This window comes from Entelurus aequoreus, linkage group LG05, assembly GCF_033978785.1.
Source record: "Entelurus aequoreus isolate RoL-2023_Sb linkage group LG05, RoL_Eaeq_v1.1, whole genome shotgun sequence".
In the NCBI taxonomy this organism is placed as follows: Eukaryota; Metazoa; Chordata; class Actinopteri; order Syngnathiformes; family Syngnathidae; genus Entelurus; species Entelurus aequoreus.
In genome coordinates, this window is record NC_084735.1 from 56339463 (window position 1) to 56363043 (window position 23581).

A 23581-nucleotide genomic window follows, 5' to 3' on the forward strand; every position below is an offset into this window, starting at 1 on the left:
TATATGACTATAGGAGTTTAGAAAGAAGTAACACTTAAATATGGATAGGATTCTGATCTGCTTCCCACAGTAACAATCTAAATTTTATGTTATCACTGCACTTTAACTGTAATCTGAACACGAAAGTAAAGCACCACCCACCTCTTTCGATGCGCGCAGCAGGCGTTTGCTGCAGGCGTTTGCTGCAGGGATGTTGTCTCTACTCACGGCGAAAAATAGTCTTTTCTTGTCGGGAGAACAACTTGCCATGGCTTTGGACCTGATATTTCCATAAGGTAGACTTTCTTTTGTCCATTTCTGCTCGCTTGTGGCTTATCAGTAGCAAGTGAACTGCAGCCAAGTTCCCCCCGCTACAGCAAAGCCCAATTGTCAAAAAGGAATTAGAGGAGTTAATCGGCCAATAAAAAAATGTGTGCTGTTATTACAACTTTGACAGCCCTAGTTTTAACGTATATTTTTATATAGTTTTGGCACATTTTCAATTGTTGCTGCTTATTGTACTGTGTACTTTATTGAGAATTTTTCAAGTGTCTACAGACTTTTAATTACTTTTTTTATTAGAAACGACTAGCAACAAATCTAACATCTTTTTCTGGTGTAATTATAGACTGTACTCATGTTTAGATACTCTACTCCGTAGTTTCGGCAGCGCTGTTTTCGGTTATCAAAGTCTTTTTTCGAAGGCCGGGTTTGTGAGTGTGTCACTGGACAATAGTGCACACATAACAGGTTATATACAATCATTCATACCGTAACGACCTGAAATGAGTGAATGATGAGTAAAAAATGAGTGAATGAAGGAATCTCTGTCAATGTAAATAAGGAAATTAGGACGTTGGGCGATCCAGGAAGACATTTGATTGTTTCGACAGTTGTGTTGGGACAAAATGTGCAGGGAAAATGCAGGGATTTGACAAAGTTGCAAGGCCACGCGCAATTTGCGGTGATTAGTGAATTTGTGCGAAATCCTGGATTGACAGACTACTTTACTTTCTGGTGAGGCCCTGAATGTCTACACCGGCTGTCGGTGTTGTCTGATAACTTTTTTGTAAGTGTGTTGTTGTGTGATTGCAGGTGTTTCCGCTACAACCCTGGTGCATTCAAAGTCTCTGCGCGGTCACCGAAACTGCTTCGAGAAGAGCCACCTGATCGCCAACCAGAAGTTGTCACATTCCAAGGTCTCCCGAAGTGCCTACGAGGGCATGAAGCTGGCCCTCAGCCAAAAACTCAACCGTATCATCCAGTACGCCCAGAACAAAGACAATGTCACCACAAACGGCTTCAGCAGACGTGGAAGCAGGCTCGTTCGTTACAGCCAGAAGAGCGACTGTCAGCTTCTGCCTCAGACAGAAGCCCTGGTACCCCGCTACACCCCCTGCCGGAAGCCGAGCGAAGCAACGCGACTGCCCGATTACACCATGGGGATGTTGGAGTGCCACACGGCCCAGGAGCTGAGGGTTCTGCAGAACTCGCATGGGGAGCTTTGGAAAACTCTACAGATCCGGAATCAAGCAACAGTTGAAGGGCATTGCAGACAACAGAACTACAGCAGAGAAGAATGTGAGCATATTTCTATTGGCCAGGATGCGGCCAGTATGCGGCCAGTATGCCAGAATACTCACTGCGTGAAGTTTCACTTTCATTTCAGGCTGTAAATGTACACATCTACTCAATGGCCTAGTGGTTAGAGTGTCCGCCCTGAGATCGGTAGGTTGTGAGTTCAAACCCCAGCCGGGTTATACCAAAGACTATAAAAAATGGGACCCATTACCTCCCTGCTTGGCACTCAGCATCAAGGGTTGGAATTGGGGGTTAAATCACCAAAAATGATTCCCGGGCGCGGCTATGCTGCTGCCCACTGCTCTCCTCACCTCCCAGGGGGTGATCAAGGGGATGGGTCAAATGCAGAGGACAAATTTCACCACACCTAGTGTGTGTGTGACAATCATTGGTACTTTAACTTAACTTAACTTTAACATCCGTGTGAGAGACTACATCTAGTTTTAGTTCAGGGATCACATGCAGCCTTATTAGATGTCAAGTGAAATCTGGGGATGTTCCCATCAGTTTTATGCTGCCGATGCTAGCGATCATCAATGAGTAGGATCGGACAAATGTATTACATACAATTAGTAACAGTATCAACTATCAGTTTGGTTGCACCGTCTCGCTGTCTTGCTGCTGATTCTCTGCATGGAGTGAGAAGATACATTAAAAATAAGAGCTGCAGAAGGATAAGAAATTGTCAATAAAACAGGAAAAGTCACCTCGACAGTATGGCAGTTTTTATTTATTTTTTCATATAATATTTAAATAAAAATTACTGCATAACATTAATTAATTTACATACTTAAATAAGACTAACAGACTAAATTAAATGTTACACAGACCACGCAAACCTGCAAAATATTGTTCTTCTCAGGTTTCTCTGTTTACATTTTAACACTTAGCACTATTATGTAACACTTGATTTAGAATTTCTTACATATTCCTTATTTTTGCACCTTAATTTTAGAGGTTATTGTTAAGTGTTTATTGTGATTTTTGAATTTTGAATTTTGTTTACACTGAGTGTTTTTCATGGTTGTGTTGGCATTTCCTTTCCTTTCTGCCTTGATCGCTGAGGGGATTATAATTACAACACCATTTAGTCACCTTTATACTCCTTAACACACCACAATCCTAAACAGTGCACTCTGATTGGGTTGGTTTCAACTAGTGGCCAAAACTACTGTAGTATTGATATTTTCAGTTCAATTAGCAATTGTTGTGATTGAAATTTAAGGGCAAATTGTAAAATATACTTAAAAAAAAAATGTAAATACACAATTTGGTGAAGCCGCAATATTTGAAGCGCAATGTGGCAAGGGACGACTGTATACTGATCCTACCTTTTGTATCAACACCACCAAATTATGGATTGATCCGCCGTTCTCTTATGTGACAATGCCGATACACCAACAGTGGTTGCTATATTATCCTCTCTATAACTTATATAATCTGTTTGTTGATTTCCTGTTAAGATCTGCTTACTTTCCGCCGTAACATGCTTCCATCTACGCTTTTTAAACGTATTTATTCTGTTTTTTCAAGCTACCTTAGCTTAAATTCTAGTATGCCTGCTCCTCGATTGCTCTCGGTGTGTAACATGTTTAGCATCGTCTCCCCTTAAGATACTAATAAATGAAGGCGATTATTATGAACTTAGAGGAGCGTTTCCACACCGGGTAAGGAGACACACAATTAGCTGCTAGCCGCTCGTCAGCCGGGGACTAAAAATAGATAGTGTCAGCCAGAGGAAATCGGGGTTTCTTATCAACCTTAAAAGGCATTAATCATCAATGGTGATCACATACTTTTTCGCGAAAATTGTGATACAGATCAGTGGCCGATTAATTGACACATTATTAGTATTAGTTTTTGTACATTAAACTGTGTTGCAAATGTATTTCCTGTATGATTACACTCATTTGTTAAGTAAAAATAGATGACCTTACAAATTTCTAGATCAAATACAGGGCAGAAACCTAACTTGATCTGCTTAGTTTCTGCTGTAACATGCTTTCGTCTACATTTCTTAAAATATACAAGGCACTTATTTATTTTCTTATTTAAAAAAAAAAGTTTTGTGGTTAGCATGCATCATACTTGATAATAATACTAAGAAGTTTATTTGCCTTAACTGATGTGATTATTATTAACTTAAGGGAGAGACTTCATACTGTGTATGGAGACACATAATTAGCTGTTAACCTCTTTTGTCCATCTCAAACATTCATTTATGTTCCAACACATTCACCCCCGCACGTTAGGAGCATTTGTGAACTGTTGTTGAGAGTCATTTTTGTCGACAAATGAGAGACCATAATAATCATTTTTATCTGTAAGGCGCCTTTCTAGGCACTCAAGAACACTGTACAAACATAGGGATCAATAAAAACAGAAACAAGAAAAACAATAGATAGCAAAAATTTAAGTGAATAGGCAGTCCGGAAGTTGTGTGTTGAGTCTGGAAGGAAAAGGATTCCATATGATGAGAGATTACTATCACTCTTCAACATCTTTAATATGTAAATGCTGCCTCTTTGTTAGGTCGCATTGCAAATTAAAACATGTTCTTAATTGTCTTACCCTGGATGAATAAATGTTAAATTAATTCATAAATACATGTAAACTAAGAAGTGTAGGTGCCTGTGTGTTGCTAAATGTTTATTCACGTCATTACCCAGAAGGTTTAGCACTATAGATTAGAAATGGAAGTAAGTAGGACGAAAGTTATGCTGTAATCAAATTTATTGGATGCCACACGTCTGCCAGCTCGTGACAAGCCACTTCCACTTGTAGACTTTTTGAACTACGGTACTTATAGTCTAGCAGATAGCAACATTTGCATTAACTGTTGAATACTCTGACATGTTCTGATGTTATGAATGTTAAACAAGATTATTCAACCTTGTTTTTTTCAGTGACTAAAATGAGTGTGGATGAGCTTCATCAGTTGAACACACAGCTTCTCATGCAGATTCAAAGTAAGTCCATTTTTTTCATGTTCTGAAGAAATGTACTCAGTTTAGCATGCTGAAAAAAATCAGAAATGCAGCTTCTTCTTGTGTTACACGTACCACAGTTTGAGAATCATTGCACTTCATGGTCATAGTTACACAATACAGTAAACATGTAACTAAGGATGAAGGTAAAATTAGGGGTGTCCAAATCTGATATTACTATAGGACAGTGATTCTCAAACTGTGGTATATGTACGCGGGCTCCATCCAGTGGTACGGCAAATAATCACTTAATTAATGTACAGTGTTTTAATTTCCTATATTCAAACATAGTGTTCATGTTCAAACTGTGTAGTGTTACAGTGGGCAAAAATATTAAATATACTTGTTAAATAAAACCTCTTCCTTGTTTTTAATGAATACTTAGGCCTACTACGCTACTGTATTTTAATGTTAGTCATCATGGTGGTACTTGAATTTTTGTTTTCCGACATGTATTTGTTTCTTCAGCATTGTCCGCATGTTCTCAATGGGGTTTAAGTCAGTACTTTGGGAAGGCCATTCTAAAACCTTAATTCTAGCCTGATTTAGCCATTCCTTTACCACTTTTGACGTGTGTTTGGGGTCATTGTCCTGTTGGAACACCCAACTGCGCCCAAGACCCAACCTCCGGGCTGATGATTTTAGGTTGTCCTGAAGAATTTAGAGGTAATCCTCCTTTTTCCTTGTCCCGTTTACTCTCTGTAAAGCACCAGTTCTATTGGCAGCTAAGCAGGTGCAGAGCATAATACTACCACCACCATGCTTGACAGTAGGTCTGGTGTTCCTGGGATTAAAGGCCTCACCTTTTCTCCCCTAAACATATTGCTGGGTATTGTGGCCAAACAGCTCAATTTTTGTTTCCTCTGACATCACATGGACAAAGATTAGACCTTCTGGAGCAAAGTTCTGTGGTCAGATGAAACAAAAAAGTGGTAAAAAAATGACTAAATCAGGCTAGAATTAAGGTTTTAGAATGGCCTTCCCAAAGTCCTGACTTAAACATGTGGACAATGCTGAAGAAACAAGCCCATGTCAGAAAACCAACAAATTTAGCTGAACTGCTCCAATTTTGTCAAGAGGAGTGGTCAAAAACTCAACCAGAAGCTTGCCAGAAGCTTGTGGATGGCTACCAAAAGCGACTTATTGCAGTGAAACTTGCCAAGAGACATGTAACCAAATATTAACATTGCTGTATGTACAGTATACTTTTGACCCAGCAAATTTGGTCACATTTTCAGTAGGCCCATAATAAATTCATAAAAGAACCAAACTTCATGAATGTTTTTTGAGATCAACAAGTAAGGGCTCCAAACACTCTATCACAAAAAAACAAAAGAGTTGTAGAAATTATTGGAAACTCAAGACAGCCATGACATTATGTTCTTTACAAGTGTATGTAAACTTTTGACCATGACTGTATCAAGAATAATAATGTCACACTTATGGTGAAGACATTACACATGCCATGTGGAAAGCCATGATCTATAATAAATGTTTCTGGAAATATTTTATTGCTGACAAACAGAACTCGACATAAACCATCCAACTTGTTTTATTTTTAATATTGCTCAATCAATGGGGTCGGTTATGTCAGGTTTCTGCCCTGTATTTGATCAGGAAATGTGCAAAGTCAGCCATGTTTACTTAACACTTTTAAATGATTGTAATCATACAGGAAATGCATTTGGAACACAGTTCAATGTACAAATATTTATATTAGGGATGTGCCGATCAATCGGCCACCGACGGGTATCGGACGATTTTCGTGAAAAAGTATTTGATTGCCATTGCCGATTAATACCTTTCAAGGTTGATAACAAACCGCTGGCTTACACTTTGTCTATTTTTCGTCCCCGGATGACAAGTAGCTAGCAGCTAATTATGTGTCCCCATACACAGTGTGGAGCCGGTCCTCCAAACTAATAATAATAATCACCTCCATTTCTTGGTATTTCAAGTACCATTATCACTGGGGGACAATGCTAAACATATTACACACCGAGAGCAATCCAGGATCAGTCATACTAATATCTAGAAAAAGCCAGCTTGAAACAACAGAAGAAATAAGTGCTTAATAAAGTTTAAGAAGTGTAGATGGAAACACATTATAACGGAAAGGAAGCAGATATTAACAGAAAATTAATAAGTGGATTAATACTAGTTAGAAAGAGGATAATACAACAATAAATGTCACGGTCAGTACACGACACGTAAGAGGAGGGCGGATCTATCCATAAATTGATGGTGTTGATACCAATGGTGGTATCAGTATATGATCAATACTAGAGTGACTAGGTCAGTGGTTCTTAACCTTGTTGGAGGTACAGAACCCCACCAGTTTCATATGCGCATTCACCGAACCCGAACCGTAATCATAAAATGATGTTATTATATTAAAGAAATACTAATAAAGGTATATTTTACAAACAGAAAGTTACAGGAATGTACACATGATCCCATGTTTACATCTCATTGTGCAACATGTGAATGTTTTAATGGAAACTAAATGCAATATCTGAAAGGGGTACACATTATTTCCAAAGTAGGACCCCCCCACCCAGACATATAATACTAGTACACAGCTCATGAAAAACAATATGTTATAGTCATTGTAAGTGGGCCAAAACACTTACATTAGAAAATAATCTCATGGAAATGACAGCTGTCATTTGATTACAATAATAAAACATTGAACTTGTTATTTAGTCAGGTTTGGGACAGGTGTGCTGCAGGTCTGACGTCGCTCACATGTGCTCCACTGAATGCTCAAGGAGTTTTTGCGTTTGCTCACACATATGGAAAATTAAAGGGAACATTGTTTGGGGGGATCCATAATACGCCGACAGGGAGAAGTTTTTATTTACACGATGAGTCGGGCGTGTCTTGACCTCCGCAGCGGAGGCTCCGCCGAACTCCTGAGGCCGACTCACCGAACCCCTAGGGTTCGATCGAACCCAGGTTAAGAACCACTGGACTAGGTAGATATTTTTATTTTCTCAAAATATTTTTTTTGCCATTTTCTGTTAATGTTTACAAACTCGTAATAATTCCTTGGACACAGGAAAATATTGAGGGCAAAAACCAAAGGATTTAAAATAGTACATAGTAGTTTTTACTTTTGATTATTTTGTACTATTTATTGTCTTGGTTTTGATCAAACAATTGGATGTCATAAAAGGGAAAACTACTTTAAATATTGTGTTGATATTGTTGATCTGTCAATTACATGGCTCATCATAAATAAATGGAAGAATTTACAGTCAGAACAGGTGATCTGTATTGGTCGATGTCACTCATGGATGATTGGTATCGGCAGCATCAAACTCTGTTCATAACATGTGAGTTACATGTTTTCTTACTCTTAATGACGTCCCCTGTCCGCACGTCCTCACAACTTCTCCAAGATCATTTAGTCTGCTGTACTTGCATGATCGGAGAGTTATTTCCAGACATGTTCCCAAAATGATTGCCGGCTAATAAGGGATTGATCGGAGCTCAGAACCGTACAATTTTGTCCCCCCCCCCAGAAGTCTTCGAGGAGCTGACTGCGGCCGTGCAGGAGAAAGACTCGCTGGCGTCCGAGCTGCACATGCGTAACGTAGCCATTGAGCAGCTGTTCGAGAACTGTGCCAAACTGCCCTGGCTGCACATCAGCAGGGCTGGCAGGGTGAAGGCCAGCAGCGCGAGTGTAGAGTGACACTTTTTTTTTTTTTTACATGTCTGCTGCTGTCACACTGGAGTCAAACTGGCTAATAAGCTGCTCACGCTAACAACGCCACTCTCGCGTCCTATGAGATCACAGTACTATCGGTGCTGAGGATTGATCACCTCTGGACTTTAAAATGTGTTGTTTGATCATATCTTTTTTTGTGGTTCAGTTTTTTTGTTTCTGATCGTTACACCGAAAGTGTTTTAATGGTTGTCGGTTACACAAACTGCTTATTTTCTCGAAACTCCACAATGGCAGTCGGAGTACTACTGCTGCTCTCTGATGATGACATTTACAAAATTGCCACACATTCTGCAAATTATGAGCTATTCCACCCAATCATCCATCCATCCATTTTCTCCCGCTTGTCCCTCTGGGTCCCCTAAACTGCAATTAGCCCTTTTTCAACTCAAAATTTTATAATAATACACATATTAAACTACAGACGTCCCTCGCTTATCACCATTAACTAGTTCCAGACCCTGTTGCAATAATTGAATGTCTATAAAGTAGGAGTTTTCTTTTATAAATTTAGTTTTTCCATATTTAGAGTATAAACATCTGTTTATGACCTTTTTAAATATGTTTAACATTATTAGAAATGAAATGAAATAACAGCCATATAATCACGTTTCTTACGCAATGTCGTAAGGCAAGTGTAAAAGCGAAACAACAATTTTACTAATATATTTTGGAAAAATGTGATAAAAGTGAAGCTATGGAATTAGTGACGACTGTATTGAAAATGTGTATTGGTTCTATTTAGGCCATTTTATTTTTGTACAAGGTTTCTAAGCAAAGATGACTCATTTGAGTTACAGGAGTGAGTTTTTTGCATGGAATGATCAAATACGTGAAATATGGCCACATGACATTTTTGTTAATAAATGGTAAATGGGTTATACTTGTATAGCGCTTTTCTACCTTCAAGGTACTCAAAGCGCTTTGACAGTATTTCCACATTCACCCATTCACACACATATTCACACACTGATGGTGGGAGCTGCCATGCAAGGCGCTAACCAGCACCCATCAGGAGCAAGGGTGAAGTGTCTTGCCCAAGGACACAACGGATGTGACTAGGATGGTAGAAGGTGGGGATTGAACCCCAGTAACCAGCAACCCTCCGATTGCTGGCACGGCCACTCTACCAAAACTTCGCCACACCGTCCCTAGCATCCATCCATCCATTTTCTACCGCTTATTCCCTTCGGGGTCGCGGGGGGCGCTGGAGCCTATCTCAGCTACAATCGGGCGGAAGGCGGGGTACACCCTGGACAAGTCGCCACCTCATCGCAGGGCCAACACAGATAGACAGACAACATTCACACTCACATTCACACACTAGGGCCAATTTAGTGTTGCCAATCAACCTATCCCCAGGTGCATGTCTTTGGAGGTGGGAGGAAGCCGGAGTACCCGGAGGGAACCCACGCAGTTACGGGGAGAACATGCAAACTCCACACAGAAAGATCCCGAACTACTCAGGACCTTCGTATTGTGAGGCAGACGCACTAACCCCTCTGCCACCGTGCTGCCCTAGCATATTGACACTAAACACATATGATGGAATATATATAAACTTTAATGAGTGAACTTACTTTTGTTGTTCGTGGCCTGTAGAGAGTTTGAATGACACAATGTGCGACCTGTGGAATACACCATCATTTTCAGAGGGGGTAACAGGACTGAGTGAGAACTCAGAATCGCCCAAAACGCGTATATTTAAACTTTATTTTATTTTATTTTTTTTTAGAAAATTCAGTTCAAATATAATTGGGTTAAAGTTTAACAGTAACATGTAAAAACATTTATAAAGGATTTAAATTATTATAATTCATAGTAAAATCAAATTTTTGGAAGCATAGACAAACAATATGTGTTATTTTTCCAGTGTTCAAGGTAGTTTAAATGAATCTTTTAAATTGTATTTATTAAATATGCAATAAAATCAATGTACACGACACTTTGCTTAGTAAACATTGTATTTTAAGCGTGTTTTATTGTGTATTTATGCATTTTGTTTATTCCCTGAGGTCACACACAGATCTGATTGGATGGAATGGTTCATATTCATTTTAAAATTATTTAAAAAAAAACAAAAAACATAAATATTGCAACAAGAAAAGTACATTTCCATGCTGAAAAGAGCACAAATATAAACACACCATTCATTTATAAATACTCACAAAAACCAACAAACAAGGAATATTATATGTATATCATCAAACAATATTCATAACTAAGAAGTCTTTCACCAAAGCGTTGTTTATTAGTCATTTTTCTTTCATATTCTGGACATGTGAGTGAAATATAAATAGTTGTTAAACAAGAACTATGCAAGCAAAGGTTATCATGTTGGAGCCTCATCAAAAAAAAACATGTTTCTCAGAGAACGCCCTTTGGCTGCACAAATACCAGCTTTGGTCATAAACGTGTTTGTTTTTATTCTCTTTGTAAGATGTTGGATTCATTTGACCTTTTCTGGGGTTAGGCTTTATTTAAAATATGTATTTTCTGTGTTTTTAATGCAACAAGGACATGTAGTTATGTATATTGTAGAAACCTGGCCGCCCATCTCTGCTTTTTGTTCAGCAGACATCAGCTACTGAAGATGCAAGAAATGTTTTGCCTTTTTTTATACTCAATTTTTCATTTGAACGAGGATGTTCTTTTACTTTCTATTTATTTTGTGCAAGCTTGTGTGACTTGTGCTTTTTACTTATAGAAATATTTTTCAATAAAGTCCACATGTTTTCAACAACAATCGTTTTATTTACTTTCAAGTTGTTGGTCCCCATCAAGCTGGTAAGTTTTTTTTGTTTATTAAATTACTAAAGGAAAAATGTAGTTTTCACTATTGATTTTGCTTAATTATGAGGGATGTGAATCTTATAGAAATTTGATTCCGATTCTTTTGGTGGATGAGACTATTCTTGATTCAGAATTGATTCTGATAAAAAATGTTAGAGTCAGAATGGATTCTTGATTCAGATTTGATTCTCAAGTCAGAATCGCTTCAGATTTGATTTTCTCGATTCAGAATAGATGCAGATTCAGTTTTTGAATCAGAATTGATTTAGATTACAATCTCAAGTCAAAACCGATTCAAATTTGGTTTTCTCGATTGAGAATTGATTCAAAATGTTATTGATTCGGAATCTATTCTCTCTATTCACTTAATTCAGAATCGGATCTTGATTCGATTCTCTTGATTCAGAAGTGATTCTCTCGATTCAGAATGGTTTCTCGATTCAGAATCGATTCTCGCAATATATTACTTTGTGTATGAATTATAGTAAAACCTTTTCAAAACAGGTTACAAAAGCTCCTTTTGGCTGCTGATGTATACGCGTAGGGTTAAGTTTGGAGATGGTTTACGTTGTGTATGAGAAAAATAATCTGTTGATTTTACGGTAAAAATGGCAGCGTTTTACCATGAAATACAGTTTTTTTTGTTTGTTTTTATACACCAAATTACTGCAAATTGATAAACGGTACCACTTTTAATTTTACAGTATAATTTTGGCACGTGACTTGCTACTTTTTTTTACATTAAAATCTACGGCTTTTTTTTAACACTCCATTTCTGTATATGGATATAGCACTTTTATATTTACAATAAAATTCTGGCAATTGACCTGCCTGTATTTTACCGTAAACTCTATTGACATGTTTTACAGTTAAAAAAAACGTATTTAAAAAAAATCGATTCATTGTGTGTGTGCGTGCGATGATGGGGGAGTAAGTATAAGTCTGTAAAGCACTTTGTGTTGCATTTATTTTTAGTATGGAACGCGCTTAGATTGTAACCTGACTCTCGCTAGATCCTTGTAGTTCGCTGAGCTACAAGGAGGCGAGAGTCGGGTTACTTTGATTGATTAACAATTGAAGAATCACGTTTTGGATGTGAATTGATTTTTTCCAGCACCTATAGTTACTGCAACTATCCTGTTATGTATTACTTACAAAAGCACAATTATGTTAAATCTTTTTTGTTGTTGTTGTTGTTGCGTTGAAATACTTCTTCTCCTGAGGTCATATTGTAGTGTGATTTTCATTAGTGTTTTGCCATATCTCCATAACTATAACATAAAATAATGTGGAGTGCCCTCTGGTGGTACTATCATTGCACTGCAAAGGCTGTGCTGTCTCCACCATCCATCCATCCATCCGTTTTTTCTACCGCTTGTCGCGGGTTTGCTGTAGCCTATCCCAGCTCCATTCGGGCGGAAGGCGGGGTATTCCCTGGACAAGTCGCCATCTCATCGTAGGGCCAACACAGAACAACTTGGAGATAAAAGAGAGGTGAAAGTGAAACTATAAAGAGTCAAATGGGACAAAATACACAATTTAAAAAAATAAAAAATCTTCGAGTAATCACTTAAATGTGGCATTTATTAGTATTGAAATTAAATACATAAAATGTATTATAAAATATAATTTATTTAATGTGAAAAGCAAAAGTAATTATTAAAATCCTTTATTTATTTCAATATTTAATTTGGTACTGATTTTATTTTTAATAAATGAATGTAGCTGCCACACATGTTCATTGAATAATGACATAAATCTTGAAATAATTACATTGAGAAATAAGTAATAAATCATAAAATAATGACATTTCATAATAGGACCTCAAAAAATACATGCTTCCATCTGCTGAAAAGCTCTATGGAGATGATGATTTCATTTTCCAGCATGATCTGGCACCTACCCACAGTGCCAAAACCACCAGTAACTGGTGTACTGACCATGGCATTACTGTCCTTGATTGGCCTGCCAACTCCCCTGACCTGAACCCCATAGAGAATTGTGGGGTATTGTGAAGAAGAAGCTGAAAGACACCAGACAAAATAATGCAAATGAGCTAAAGGCCACTATTGAAGCATCCTGGGCATCCATAACATCTCAGCAATGCCACAGGCTGATTGCCTCCATGCCACGCCGCATTGATGCAGTAATCCGTGCAGAAGGATTCCCAACCAAGTACTAAGTGCATTAATTGACATTTTCAAATGTTTGATTTTGTTTTGCTGTTATAAATCTTTTTTTTTTACTTGGTCTGAGGAAATATTCTAATTTTTTTAGATACAATTTTTGAGTTTTCTTAAGCTGTATGCCATAATCAGCAATATTAAAATAATAAAAGGCTTGCAATATTTCAGTTGATGTGTAATTAATCCAGAATGTATGATATTTTTGTTGTTTTAATTGCATTACAGAAAATAAAGAACTTTATCACAATATTAAAATTTTCTGAGACAGTCCTATATATATATATATATATATATATATATATATATATATATATATATATATATATATATATATATATATATATATATATATATATATATATATATATATATATTAATATGCATACATATACATTTATATATACATACATACAGTATATAAAAATATATATATATATATATTAGGGCTGCAACAACTAATCGATTCAAATCGATTATAAAAATAGTTGCCGATTAATTTAGTCATCGATTCGTTGGATCTATGCTATGCCCATGCGCAGAGGCTTTTTAAAAAAATTTTTTTTAATAAACGGTTATTTATAAACTGCAACATTTACAAACAGCTGAGAAACAATATTTAAAATAAGTATGGTGCCAGTATGCTGTTTTTTTCCCCAATAAAATACTGGAAAGGATAGAAATGTAGTTGGTCTCTTTTATCCGATTATTAATCGATTAATCGAAATAATAATCGACAGATTAATCGATTATCAAATTAATCGTTAGTTGCAGCCCATTGGAGCGTTGAAAAAAAGTCAGGATACAAGCAATTTTTTTGGCCTAATATTTAACCGTCCCATTGTTGTGCTCATAGGGTGTAGTTAAAAAAAAAAAAAAAGTAAAATAACTTTGTTTTCCATTTTAATTACACATTGTGCCAAAAATAAACATACTTTAACTTTAATACTGAGGTACCACAAATTATTCTTAAAAAAGTGCGCGGTGCGAATCATTAGTTAAGTTAATTAATTCACATTTTCAGCAATTGCTTGTGTGACTTTGATCAATATTAGTCTGCTCAGAATAAATGTATTTTAGCTACTGTTGGTGTTGTCATCTTCATCCAGCATTTTAGCGCCAACACTCTTTTTCTCACCTTTCAAAACTGCTCATTTAGAGTCCTATGAACTCCACTTTTTTTTAATTAAATGTTTTAAATATATATATATATATATATATATATATATATATATATATATATATATATATATATATATATATATATATATATATATATATATATATATATATATATATATATATATATATATATATATATATGTTTATAAATATATATATATATATATACGTATATATATATATATATTTGCGTGTGTGTGTATTATTTAATAAATCATAATAAAAAATACTTAATAATAAAACATAAAGTTATCGTTTTCACGTAAAAAAGCGTTTAACCCCAAATTAACTCCATACATGCTGACCAGGAAATATAAAAAAGTATAGACAGCTCTTGGGTGTTCGGTGAATACAAATAAAATAATGAGAGTAAACAGTATAAAGTAGAATACGCTCTTTGTCTTGAGCGCTAGTCAACAACTTGTTTGACGTGACATGCAGATACATTGTGATGTATCATGTAATTGTACGCACGTTCGAAACAAACTCAAACCATAAACCATAAGTAAATACATAAATATATAGGATCATGTTCTCGATAGCATATAAAAAATGTGTCCACTTGAGAGAGCACTACAGAAGATAACTGCTGTCGAGTCACTTATTTATACGCTGGTATCGTAGACTGCAGTTGCAGTTCTTCACCCTACCGCTAAATGTCGCTGCCGTATCGAGTTGAAGTCGGGCCCAGGTCACGTGACATCCCGCAGCCCTGAGTGCACCTGCAGAGCAGGCAGGAGGAGTTTCCTTGCAGTCTGATGCTGGTGTGTGACCGCTGCTCGCTGCTCCCACGCCACAAGTTTTTACAGCAAGTTTCGCTCATTGGACTTCGATTAAACTGACCCGGGCATGGAGGCGTCGAACGCTTGGCTCGGCTGTGTGCTCTTCACTCTTTTAGGGGGTAAGTTTCCCCGCATTTATGGCTACTTTCTGTCCTTCCTTCCTCTGGGTTTCTCCTCACCGAGTGGTCATCCTCGCCATTACTGCGCGAACCTGCTCCTTTTTTACTTTAAAAATACCCGTAACTTCCAAGGTCGACTTACAACTTGTTCAGAAGGCTAAGGAACACACATTTGAAAGAGACAACCCCTAATAACTAAGGCCTCATAACTCTTTATTAATGCTACAAAGGTATCGTAAAACAAACACGCATGTTAACTGCACATTAAATCTCATTCAAGGTCAGTTATTTGTTTTAATTCATCATTTAGCACACCCACAAATACTGTCTGACCAAAAAATACAACACCGACTAATAGTGAAAAAAGTTTACATGGCTTATGTTTTTCAATTTTACAATAGTATATTTATATTTAGTTGTAATTCAACGTACGTTTAGTAAAATAGAAGTATGATGATGATATTCCTATCATAGTGTGCTTTTAAACCTGTGGCTACTGAGTCCGAAATCCCAGCAAACATAATAAAATCATACACTGTTTGTGTTGCTGCTTGTATTTAACATGATAACATCTAAACCTGAAATTATTGTTTTTTTCCCCTTCTTAAACTAATTTATTTTATTTTGTGTGATGAGTTTACTTTAGATATTTCTAATTCAATACGTACACGTTCAAGTCAATCTCTACTTTCAAGTCTATTGGTGTTAATTCCCGGACATTGCTTAAAAATGGTGTTTTAAACATTTGCAGATAATTTTAGTCTGTTCAAATCCTATATTTTTCTCCTGAGTGTATGGGTGTGGCCTCTTTAGTGTTCTGGAATTTACACTGAAACTACCGCTTGACTCCTCCCACCAAAAACCCAAAATTGAAACTAAACAAAAATTATTTCTGATTTTTAATGTTATGCTTTTGTCACCCTTAGTTGAAATACTTAGGGTATGGGATACTGTGATTGATATCCCTCGTATTATAAAGAAATGCCTTTTGGAGGATTTGCCCATGTAAAGATTGTGCACCAAGTGTAAAACACAGCTGAGCTAGAATTTTTTTTTCTTTTTACCCTTCTTTTGTCTCGTGGCTCACATTGTGTGCGCTAGTTGAGGCTCATTAGCATCCTAATGGCGGCGTGGCCTCGTCATTTGAGCGATGTTCCACTTGGACGCACAAGAACACTATCTGTCCAACTCCAAGTATTCTTTTGACATTTTTGTCTTCAGGAATAAACAATATCTGTGAACTCTTCTGTAATGGTCATATAAGAGCATTTCCGCTCTAGTTTCTTTGTGCAGTTCAACTCAAGCGACACATAAAGTTGATCAAATGAAACAAATGTCATCCAGGGACGAACAAAAACTATATTTCAAATATTTACTGGTAATGATGGATGGTTTTGACATACAGGTATGTCTGTATTGTCTTTGAGGAAAAATAACGATGAGTTAATTACTTAAAAAGTGTTTTATGAAGTGAATTATATTTATATAGCACTTTTTCTCCAAGCGCTTTAGATTGAAGACTCATTACCTACATTTGAGCTACATTTACAGCAGTGTGGGTGGCACTGGGAGAAAGGTGGGCGGATTGTCTTGCCCAAGGACACAACAACAGTGACTTTGATGGCAGAAGCTGGGTTCGAACCAGGAACCCTCAAGTGTTTGGTTGACCGCTCTACCATCTGAGCCACACCGCCACATCATTGAGTTTAGATGTGTTATTGCAAAGAATATCTTTAATTGATTAAGTAATCAATGTTTACTTCAAAGCACTTAAACCAGGGGTCTCAGAGACCTTCTTTTGCGGCCCCCACCTTAATATGAAAGTTTAATGTTAGTGCGGCCCGCAAGTTTTAAATGAATGGCGCTTGACAGCGTTGTGTGAGGAGCTGAAGGAATCTACCAATCACGGTGTGGTATATGGCTCTAGACAATATTAAAGGCGTGCCGTGATGGCACTGCCTTTAGCGTCCTCCACAACCTGTCGTCGCGCCGTCTTTTTCTCCATACAAACAGCGTGCCGGCCCAGTCACATGTTGTATGAGGCGTCTACAGACACGTAAGTGACTGCAAGGCATACTTGATCAACAGACATACAGGTCACACTGAGGGTTGTCGTACAAACAACTTTAACACTGTTACAAATATGTGCCACACTGTGAACCCACACCAAACAAAATGACAAACACGTTTTGGGAGAACATCCGCACCGTAACACAACATAAACACAACAGAATAAATACCCAGAATCCTTTGCAGCCCTAACTCTTCCGGGCTACAATATACACCCCCGCTACCCCCAAACCCCGCTTCCCTCCAACCCCACACACCTCAAACCCCAAATTCGGAGGTCTCAAGGTTGGCAAGTATGCATTGACGTCACTTGCATGATGCAAGCAGAGAAACATTTTGCCGCTTTTCCACTCGACCCGCACGCGCTCTTCCTCCCTCCCTCCCTCGCCCGCCTGCTCTCTCCCGCCCCCGGCGCCGCTGTAAACAGTCCGGGCGGGGAAGACGAGCGGTCCGGTAGCTTCCGAAGCACTCCGCCGAAGGACCGAGCGACAATACCAAACTGTGGTGCACTGGACCCCAGCGCTGATACTCCGACAGAGAGTCGCTGGGCGAATCGGACGTGTAACACGTTAGTCGTGATGTTAGCCCGTTCGGGGCTAATTGTGCTTCCGTAACTGTAAACTCCACGGCGAGGCCCCCATCCCCCTCCCGTTGGCTCCAGACAGAGACGATTTTTTTTATTTGGGTCCAAAATACCCCTGCGTTAGTGGACAAGTGGCAAATGAGTGAAAGCGACAGAAACGTTGCCATGAAGACGAGGGTTTTCTTACATGCCTGGCTGCAGTCACACCGCGACACCTGTCCGTCAGTAATAAAGTCCCTGATAACCTGGACCAATTCAAACCGTTATTTGTTTTTTTTATTGTTTAATTTGCATTGCCACACACGATTAACACTACATATATTTTTATATGACGCTGGATAACACTGCGGGAGCCGTCACTTTTTTGTGCTCGCGATCCCGGTACTTTCCGCCGACCGCCGTGTTGCTGTAGGGAGGAAAAGCGGAACGACACACATTGCGGAAATAACATTATTCTCCGTGCGTCGGCTAAATACAAATATATTCCACAACCCCAAACATGTCTTTTTCAAAGCCTGCAGTGAAGAGAAAGGTTAGTGATGAGCAAAGACAATTCCAGGAAAAGTGGGAGATGCAATATTTCTTTGTTGAGCACAGGGGCACCCCGACGTGTCTTATTTGCACAAAGAAAGTTGCTGTGCACAAGGAATACAATTTGAAAAGTCATTATACAACTAGACATGCTGAGGAGTATGCAAAATACCAGGGAGATAAGAGAGTGAACCGGGTTGCACATTTTAAAACCAGTCTACTGAGGCAACAAGATTTCTTCAAGAAAGCAACCGAAAAGAGCGATGCAGCAGTCAAAGCTAGCTACATGGTGAGTGAGATGGTTGCTAGGGCGGGAAAGCCATTCAAAGAAGGTGAATTCATTAAAAAGTGCATGTTAGATTTTTTTAAAGAAATCTTTTCTTGCGACCCAGCCTCACCCAGTTTCTGCATCCAGGGGCCCCCAGGTAAATTGAGTTTGAGACCCCTGACTTAAACCTTCCAATTTTTAAAAATGATTTGTAATTTCAATTTGAGAGTTGTATAATTGGACAATTACTTACTAAGAGATGTACAATATTTGCTTTTCAAACAGATACAGATAACGTTCTGTTTCTCAAGGTAAATATATATAACTTATCTTAATCCATTATTTTAAAATGTACTGTAGATTTAAGTGCTTTTTGCGGCTGGCTTAGGGGCTGCTTGTTTAGTAGCAGTAGGCTTTCAAAACACTGTTTTGCAGGGGGCTTATAAGGTTTGATGTGTTGAATGTCAAAGGTATTTCTTTTCTTTTCTCCAAATTTTTGCATAACATTTTGCGCAAATAGCACGATAAAAGCCTTCCTCCGAAACAGTAAAGAAGTCCCACACGATTGACGGCTTATTTGTTTACAAAGAACTCAGGGTAGGTTCATGACCTCTTGTGGTAGGAGAAAAGGAGCGCTTGATTTGTTCATCTTAACCCACCTATAGCACAGTACATGTGATCTCCTCTCATTGGAGCGTTCAGGATACAAGCAATTTTTTTGGCCTAATATTTATCCGTCCGATATTTATTGTGCTCATGGGGTGTAGTTAAAAAAAAAAAAAAAGTAAAATAACTTTGTTTTCCATTTTAATTACATATTGTGCCAAAAATAAACATACTGTAACTTTAATACTGAGGTACCACAAATTATTTTTAAATAAGTGTGCGGTCCGAATCACTAGTTAAGTTAATTAATTCACATTTCAGCAATTGCTTGTGTGACTTTGATCAATATTAGTCTGCTCAGAATAAATGTATATTAGCTACTGTTGGTGTTGTCATCATAATCCAGCATCTTAGCGCCAACACTCTTTTTCTCACCTTTTCAAAACTGCTCATTTAGAGTCCTATGAACTCCACTTTTTTATTTATTACATTTTTTAGAATCCCGCTCCCCCTCTTTTACACTTAGTTCAGCACTAGAGTGGGTTGTTTTTATGTAACAAATATAATTTATTAAAATGTACCTTCATTAAATGTAAAAATCCTTACATTTATCAATGCAACACATCATTGTACAATTTTGACCAGTATTTGAAGTCAAAGCATAGTTTTCTTTTTACGTAAATGTATCAATGCATGCTTTAAGTAAAATGTGCTTAATCATATAAGTAAACCTTTATTTTGTTAGCACAGTCAGACAGGATGTTGTGTACTGCACTGTTATTTTGAAGGCTAGAAGTGTGCTGCTGTTCTTAAAGGGCAAATGATGGTTGCAATGTTTTTGAGCAGAGACGACTCCTGGCTGTTTAGGAATAAAAAAGAAAGTGTCTCAAGTTACATCTGCCGTCCTGTCTGTACTTTGATCTTAAATTGGTAGTGTTGTCCACAACAAATGTTTTGCAGGTGTATGTGTTGTCCTGGCTAGCATTAGCTTCTTAGTTTGTTTGCAGATTTAGCATGTGTATCAAGTGGCAGTTTCTACATTGTTTAGTTTGGGAGGGGGTTGTTTCAGTGTTTTTTGGGGACACATGAGTGGTCCCTGACAAATGATTTCCTCAAACAAATGTTCCCTCTCCTAACTATGGCAACATTTTAGTCACATTCATGTCATTGTCCATGATTCATAGTAGATTACATTTTTACTGGCCACTTTTGTGAATCTGTTTTGTCAGAATTCCTAGGTCTCTCCATAATTGCCTGCGTCCTTAGCAGTGAACATCTGTATTTGGTCTATTTCTTTTGTCAGAGTTACTCATTGCAGAAAACCAAATAGCCATGGTATGCAAAACACACATGTCCACTGCAGAAGAAGCTAGCTCACAGTAGGATATTAACCTGTGGGAAAGACTGACTCTTAACATTAGGTGTTAGCACATGACGATAAAGACAGCGCCAACAGGGACCAGAATCAGTTTATGTGAAATTAAAGAAATACAAACCCCGTTTCCATATGAGTTGGGAAATTGTTAAATGTAAATATAAACAGAATACAATTATTTGCAAATCATTTTCAACCCATAGTCAGTTGAATATGCTACAAAGACAACATATTTGATGTTCAAACTGATAAAAAAAATTTTTTTTTTGCAAATAATCATTAACTTTAGAATTTGATGCCAGCAACACGTGACAAAGAAGTTTGTAAAGGTGACAATAAATACTGATAAAGTTGAGGAATGCTCATCAAACACTTATTTGGAACATCCCACAGGTGAACAGGCAAATTGGGAACAGGTGGGTGCCATGATTGGGTATAAAAGTAGATTCCATGAAATGCTCAGTCATTCACAAACAAGGATGGGGCGAGGGTCACCACTTTGTCAACAAATGTGTGAGCAAATTGTTGAACAGTTTAAGAAAAACCTTTCTCAACCAGCTATTGCAAGGAATTTAGGGATTTCACCATCTACGGTCCGTAATATCATCAAAGGGTTCAGAGAATCTGGAGAAATCACTGCACGTAAGCAGCTAAGCCCGTGACCTTCGATCCCTCAGGCTGTACTGCATCAACAAGCGACATCAGTGTGTAAAGGATATCACCACATGGGCTCAGGAACACTTCAGAAACCCACTGTCAGTAACTACAGTTGGTCGCTACATCTGTAAGTGCAAGTTAAAACTCTCCTATGCAAGGCGAAAACTGTTTATCAACAACACCCAGAAACGCCGTTGGCTTGACACGACTGAGTCATACCAAAGACTAAAAAAATGGGACCCATTACCTCCCTGCTTGGCACTCAGCATCAAGGGTTGAAATTGGGGGTTAAATCACCAAAAATGATTCCCGGGCACGGCCACTGCTGCTGCCCACTGCTCCCCTCACCTCCCAGGGGGTGTGAGCAAGGGGATGGGTCAAATGCAGAGGACAAATTTCACCACACCTAGTGTGTGTGTGACAATCATTGGTACTTTAACATGGGTAACTTACTCATCTGTGAAGGCGCCATTATTGCTGAAAGGTACATACAGGTTTTGGAGCAACATATGTTGCCATCCAAGCAACGTTACCATGGACGCCCCTGCTTATTTCAGCAAGACAATGCCAAGCCACGTGTTACATCAACGTGGCTTCATAGTAAAAGAGTGCGGGTACTAGACTGGCCTGCCTGTAGTCCAGACTTGTCTCCCATTGAAAATGTGTGGCGCATTATGAAGCCTAATATACCACAACGGAGACCCCCGGACTTTTGAACAACTTAAGCTGTACATCAAGCAAGAATGGGAAATAATTCCAACTGAGAAGCTTAAAAAATGTGTCTCCTCAGTTCCCAAACGTTTACTGAGTGTTGTTAAAAGGAAAGGCCATGCAACACAGTGGTGAACATGCCCTTTCCCAACTAGTTAGGCACGTGTTGCAGCCATGAAATTCTAAGTTAATTATTATTTGCAAAAAAAAAATTAAGTTTATGAGTTTGAACTTTAAATATCTTGTCTTTGTAGTGCATTCAATTGAATATGGGTTGAAAAGGATTTGCAAATCATTGTATTCCGTTTATATTTACATCTAACACAATTTCCCAACTCATATGGAAACGGGGTTTATAGACCAAAAACACATTTGTACTGGGTCTGGACAAATTTGGACGCTGGGTGTCACAGCAGTATTTCCTCAGGATAGTTATCAATTTTTTGGCTAGGCCAAATTCTCAAATCGATTCGATTTGGATTATTTTGGTTCTAAATCAATGAATCACGATTCGATTCAATCCTCCATTGTTACTGTCGTAAACTGTCATCCATGCCTATTTATTCATTTGTAATAATCTATTTCATGCTGTGTTAATAATAACTGGAGTGCACATAATTAGATCCCATTACGTAGTGCTGTTATTCTACAATGTTATGTTAGTGTTTTACACTTGCTATATTAATACACAATGCCTATACAGGGTTTCCTCTAGATTGCTAAAATACCTATTGCAGTGGGGGGTGTAGTTGGAGGCATTGCTAGGGGTGTGGTCACTATGACAACACATTATTTGCTATGATGCATATCAGGGCTGCAACTAACGACTATTTTAATAGTCGATTAGTCATCAACATTTTAACGATTAGTCGACTAGTCGGATAATAAAGCGTACACATTTAATGGCTCTAATTTTTCCATCAATTTCTAAATGTAGCCTAACTTACTTTAGGCATGTGCTTACATACTGTAACTGGGCTGCTCATTCAGCTATACAAACACTAAAATGACCATTAAAATGTCCATATAAAATAAAGGAAAGGCAAAGTGCTAAAAAAAATTAGCCTTGTTTATGTATTTGAAAAAAAACAGTTAAAATAGCAGCAATGGAAACAAACAAAAAAACACAACATCTAACTTCCTCAAAAATAAATTTTTTGTAATGTTTAAAAAGCTGCACACTGGTATATTGACTGTTGATTAACATCTGGCAGTTTTAGCACTGTACCAGACTCAATGTGTGGAATTGTATCTTTGACTGATTCTTAAAATGTTGACTATTTAATACATACTTGCCAACTTTGAGACCTCCAATATCGGGAGGTGTGTGGGGGGGTGTATGGGAGCGGGGGGCGTGTTTGGGGGCGTGGTTATTTACAGCTAGAATTCAACAACTCTAGTATTTCATATATATATATATATATATATATATATATATATATAT

General features: G+C 37.8%; 2 protein-coding genes across 3 annotated transcripts in view; both read left to right on the forward strand.

The window, feature by feature from the left end:
• lg05h21orf91 (linkage group 05 C21orf91 homolog) overlaps positions 1 to 11179 on the forward strand; it is a 34381-nt gene extending 23202 nt beyond the window's left edge. For both annotated transcript variants that reach the window (XM_062048432.1, XM_062048433.1), the window contains exons 3-5: positions 1075 to 1560; positions 4467 to 4529; positions 8075 to 11179. In XM_062048432.1, coding sequence (XP_061904416.1) covers positions 1075 to 1560; positions 4467 to 4529; positions 8075 to 8244 — 719 coding nt within the window. In that variant the 3' untranslated portion in view covers positions 8245 to 11179. The remainder of the gene's footprint in view (positions 1 to 1074; positions 1561 to 4466; positions 4530 to 8074) is intronic.
• Positions 11180 to 15128: 3949 nt separating this feature from the next.
• Positions 15129 to 23581, forward strand: part of LOC133650787 (coxsackievirus and adenovirus receptor homolog) — a 133030-nt gene continuing 124577 nt past the window's right edge. Inside the window, 1 exon segment of the mRNA XM_062048434.1 lies at positions 15129 to 15336. Within this exon segment, the coding sequence (XP_061904418.1) occupies positions 15285 to 15336 (52 nt within the window). The 5' untranslated portion in view covers positions 15129 to 15284.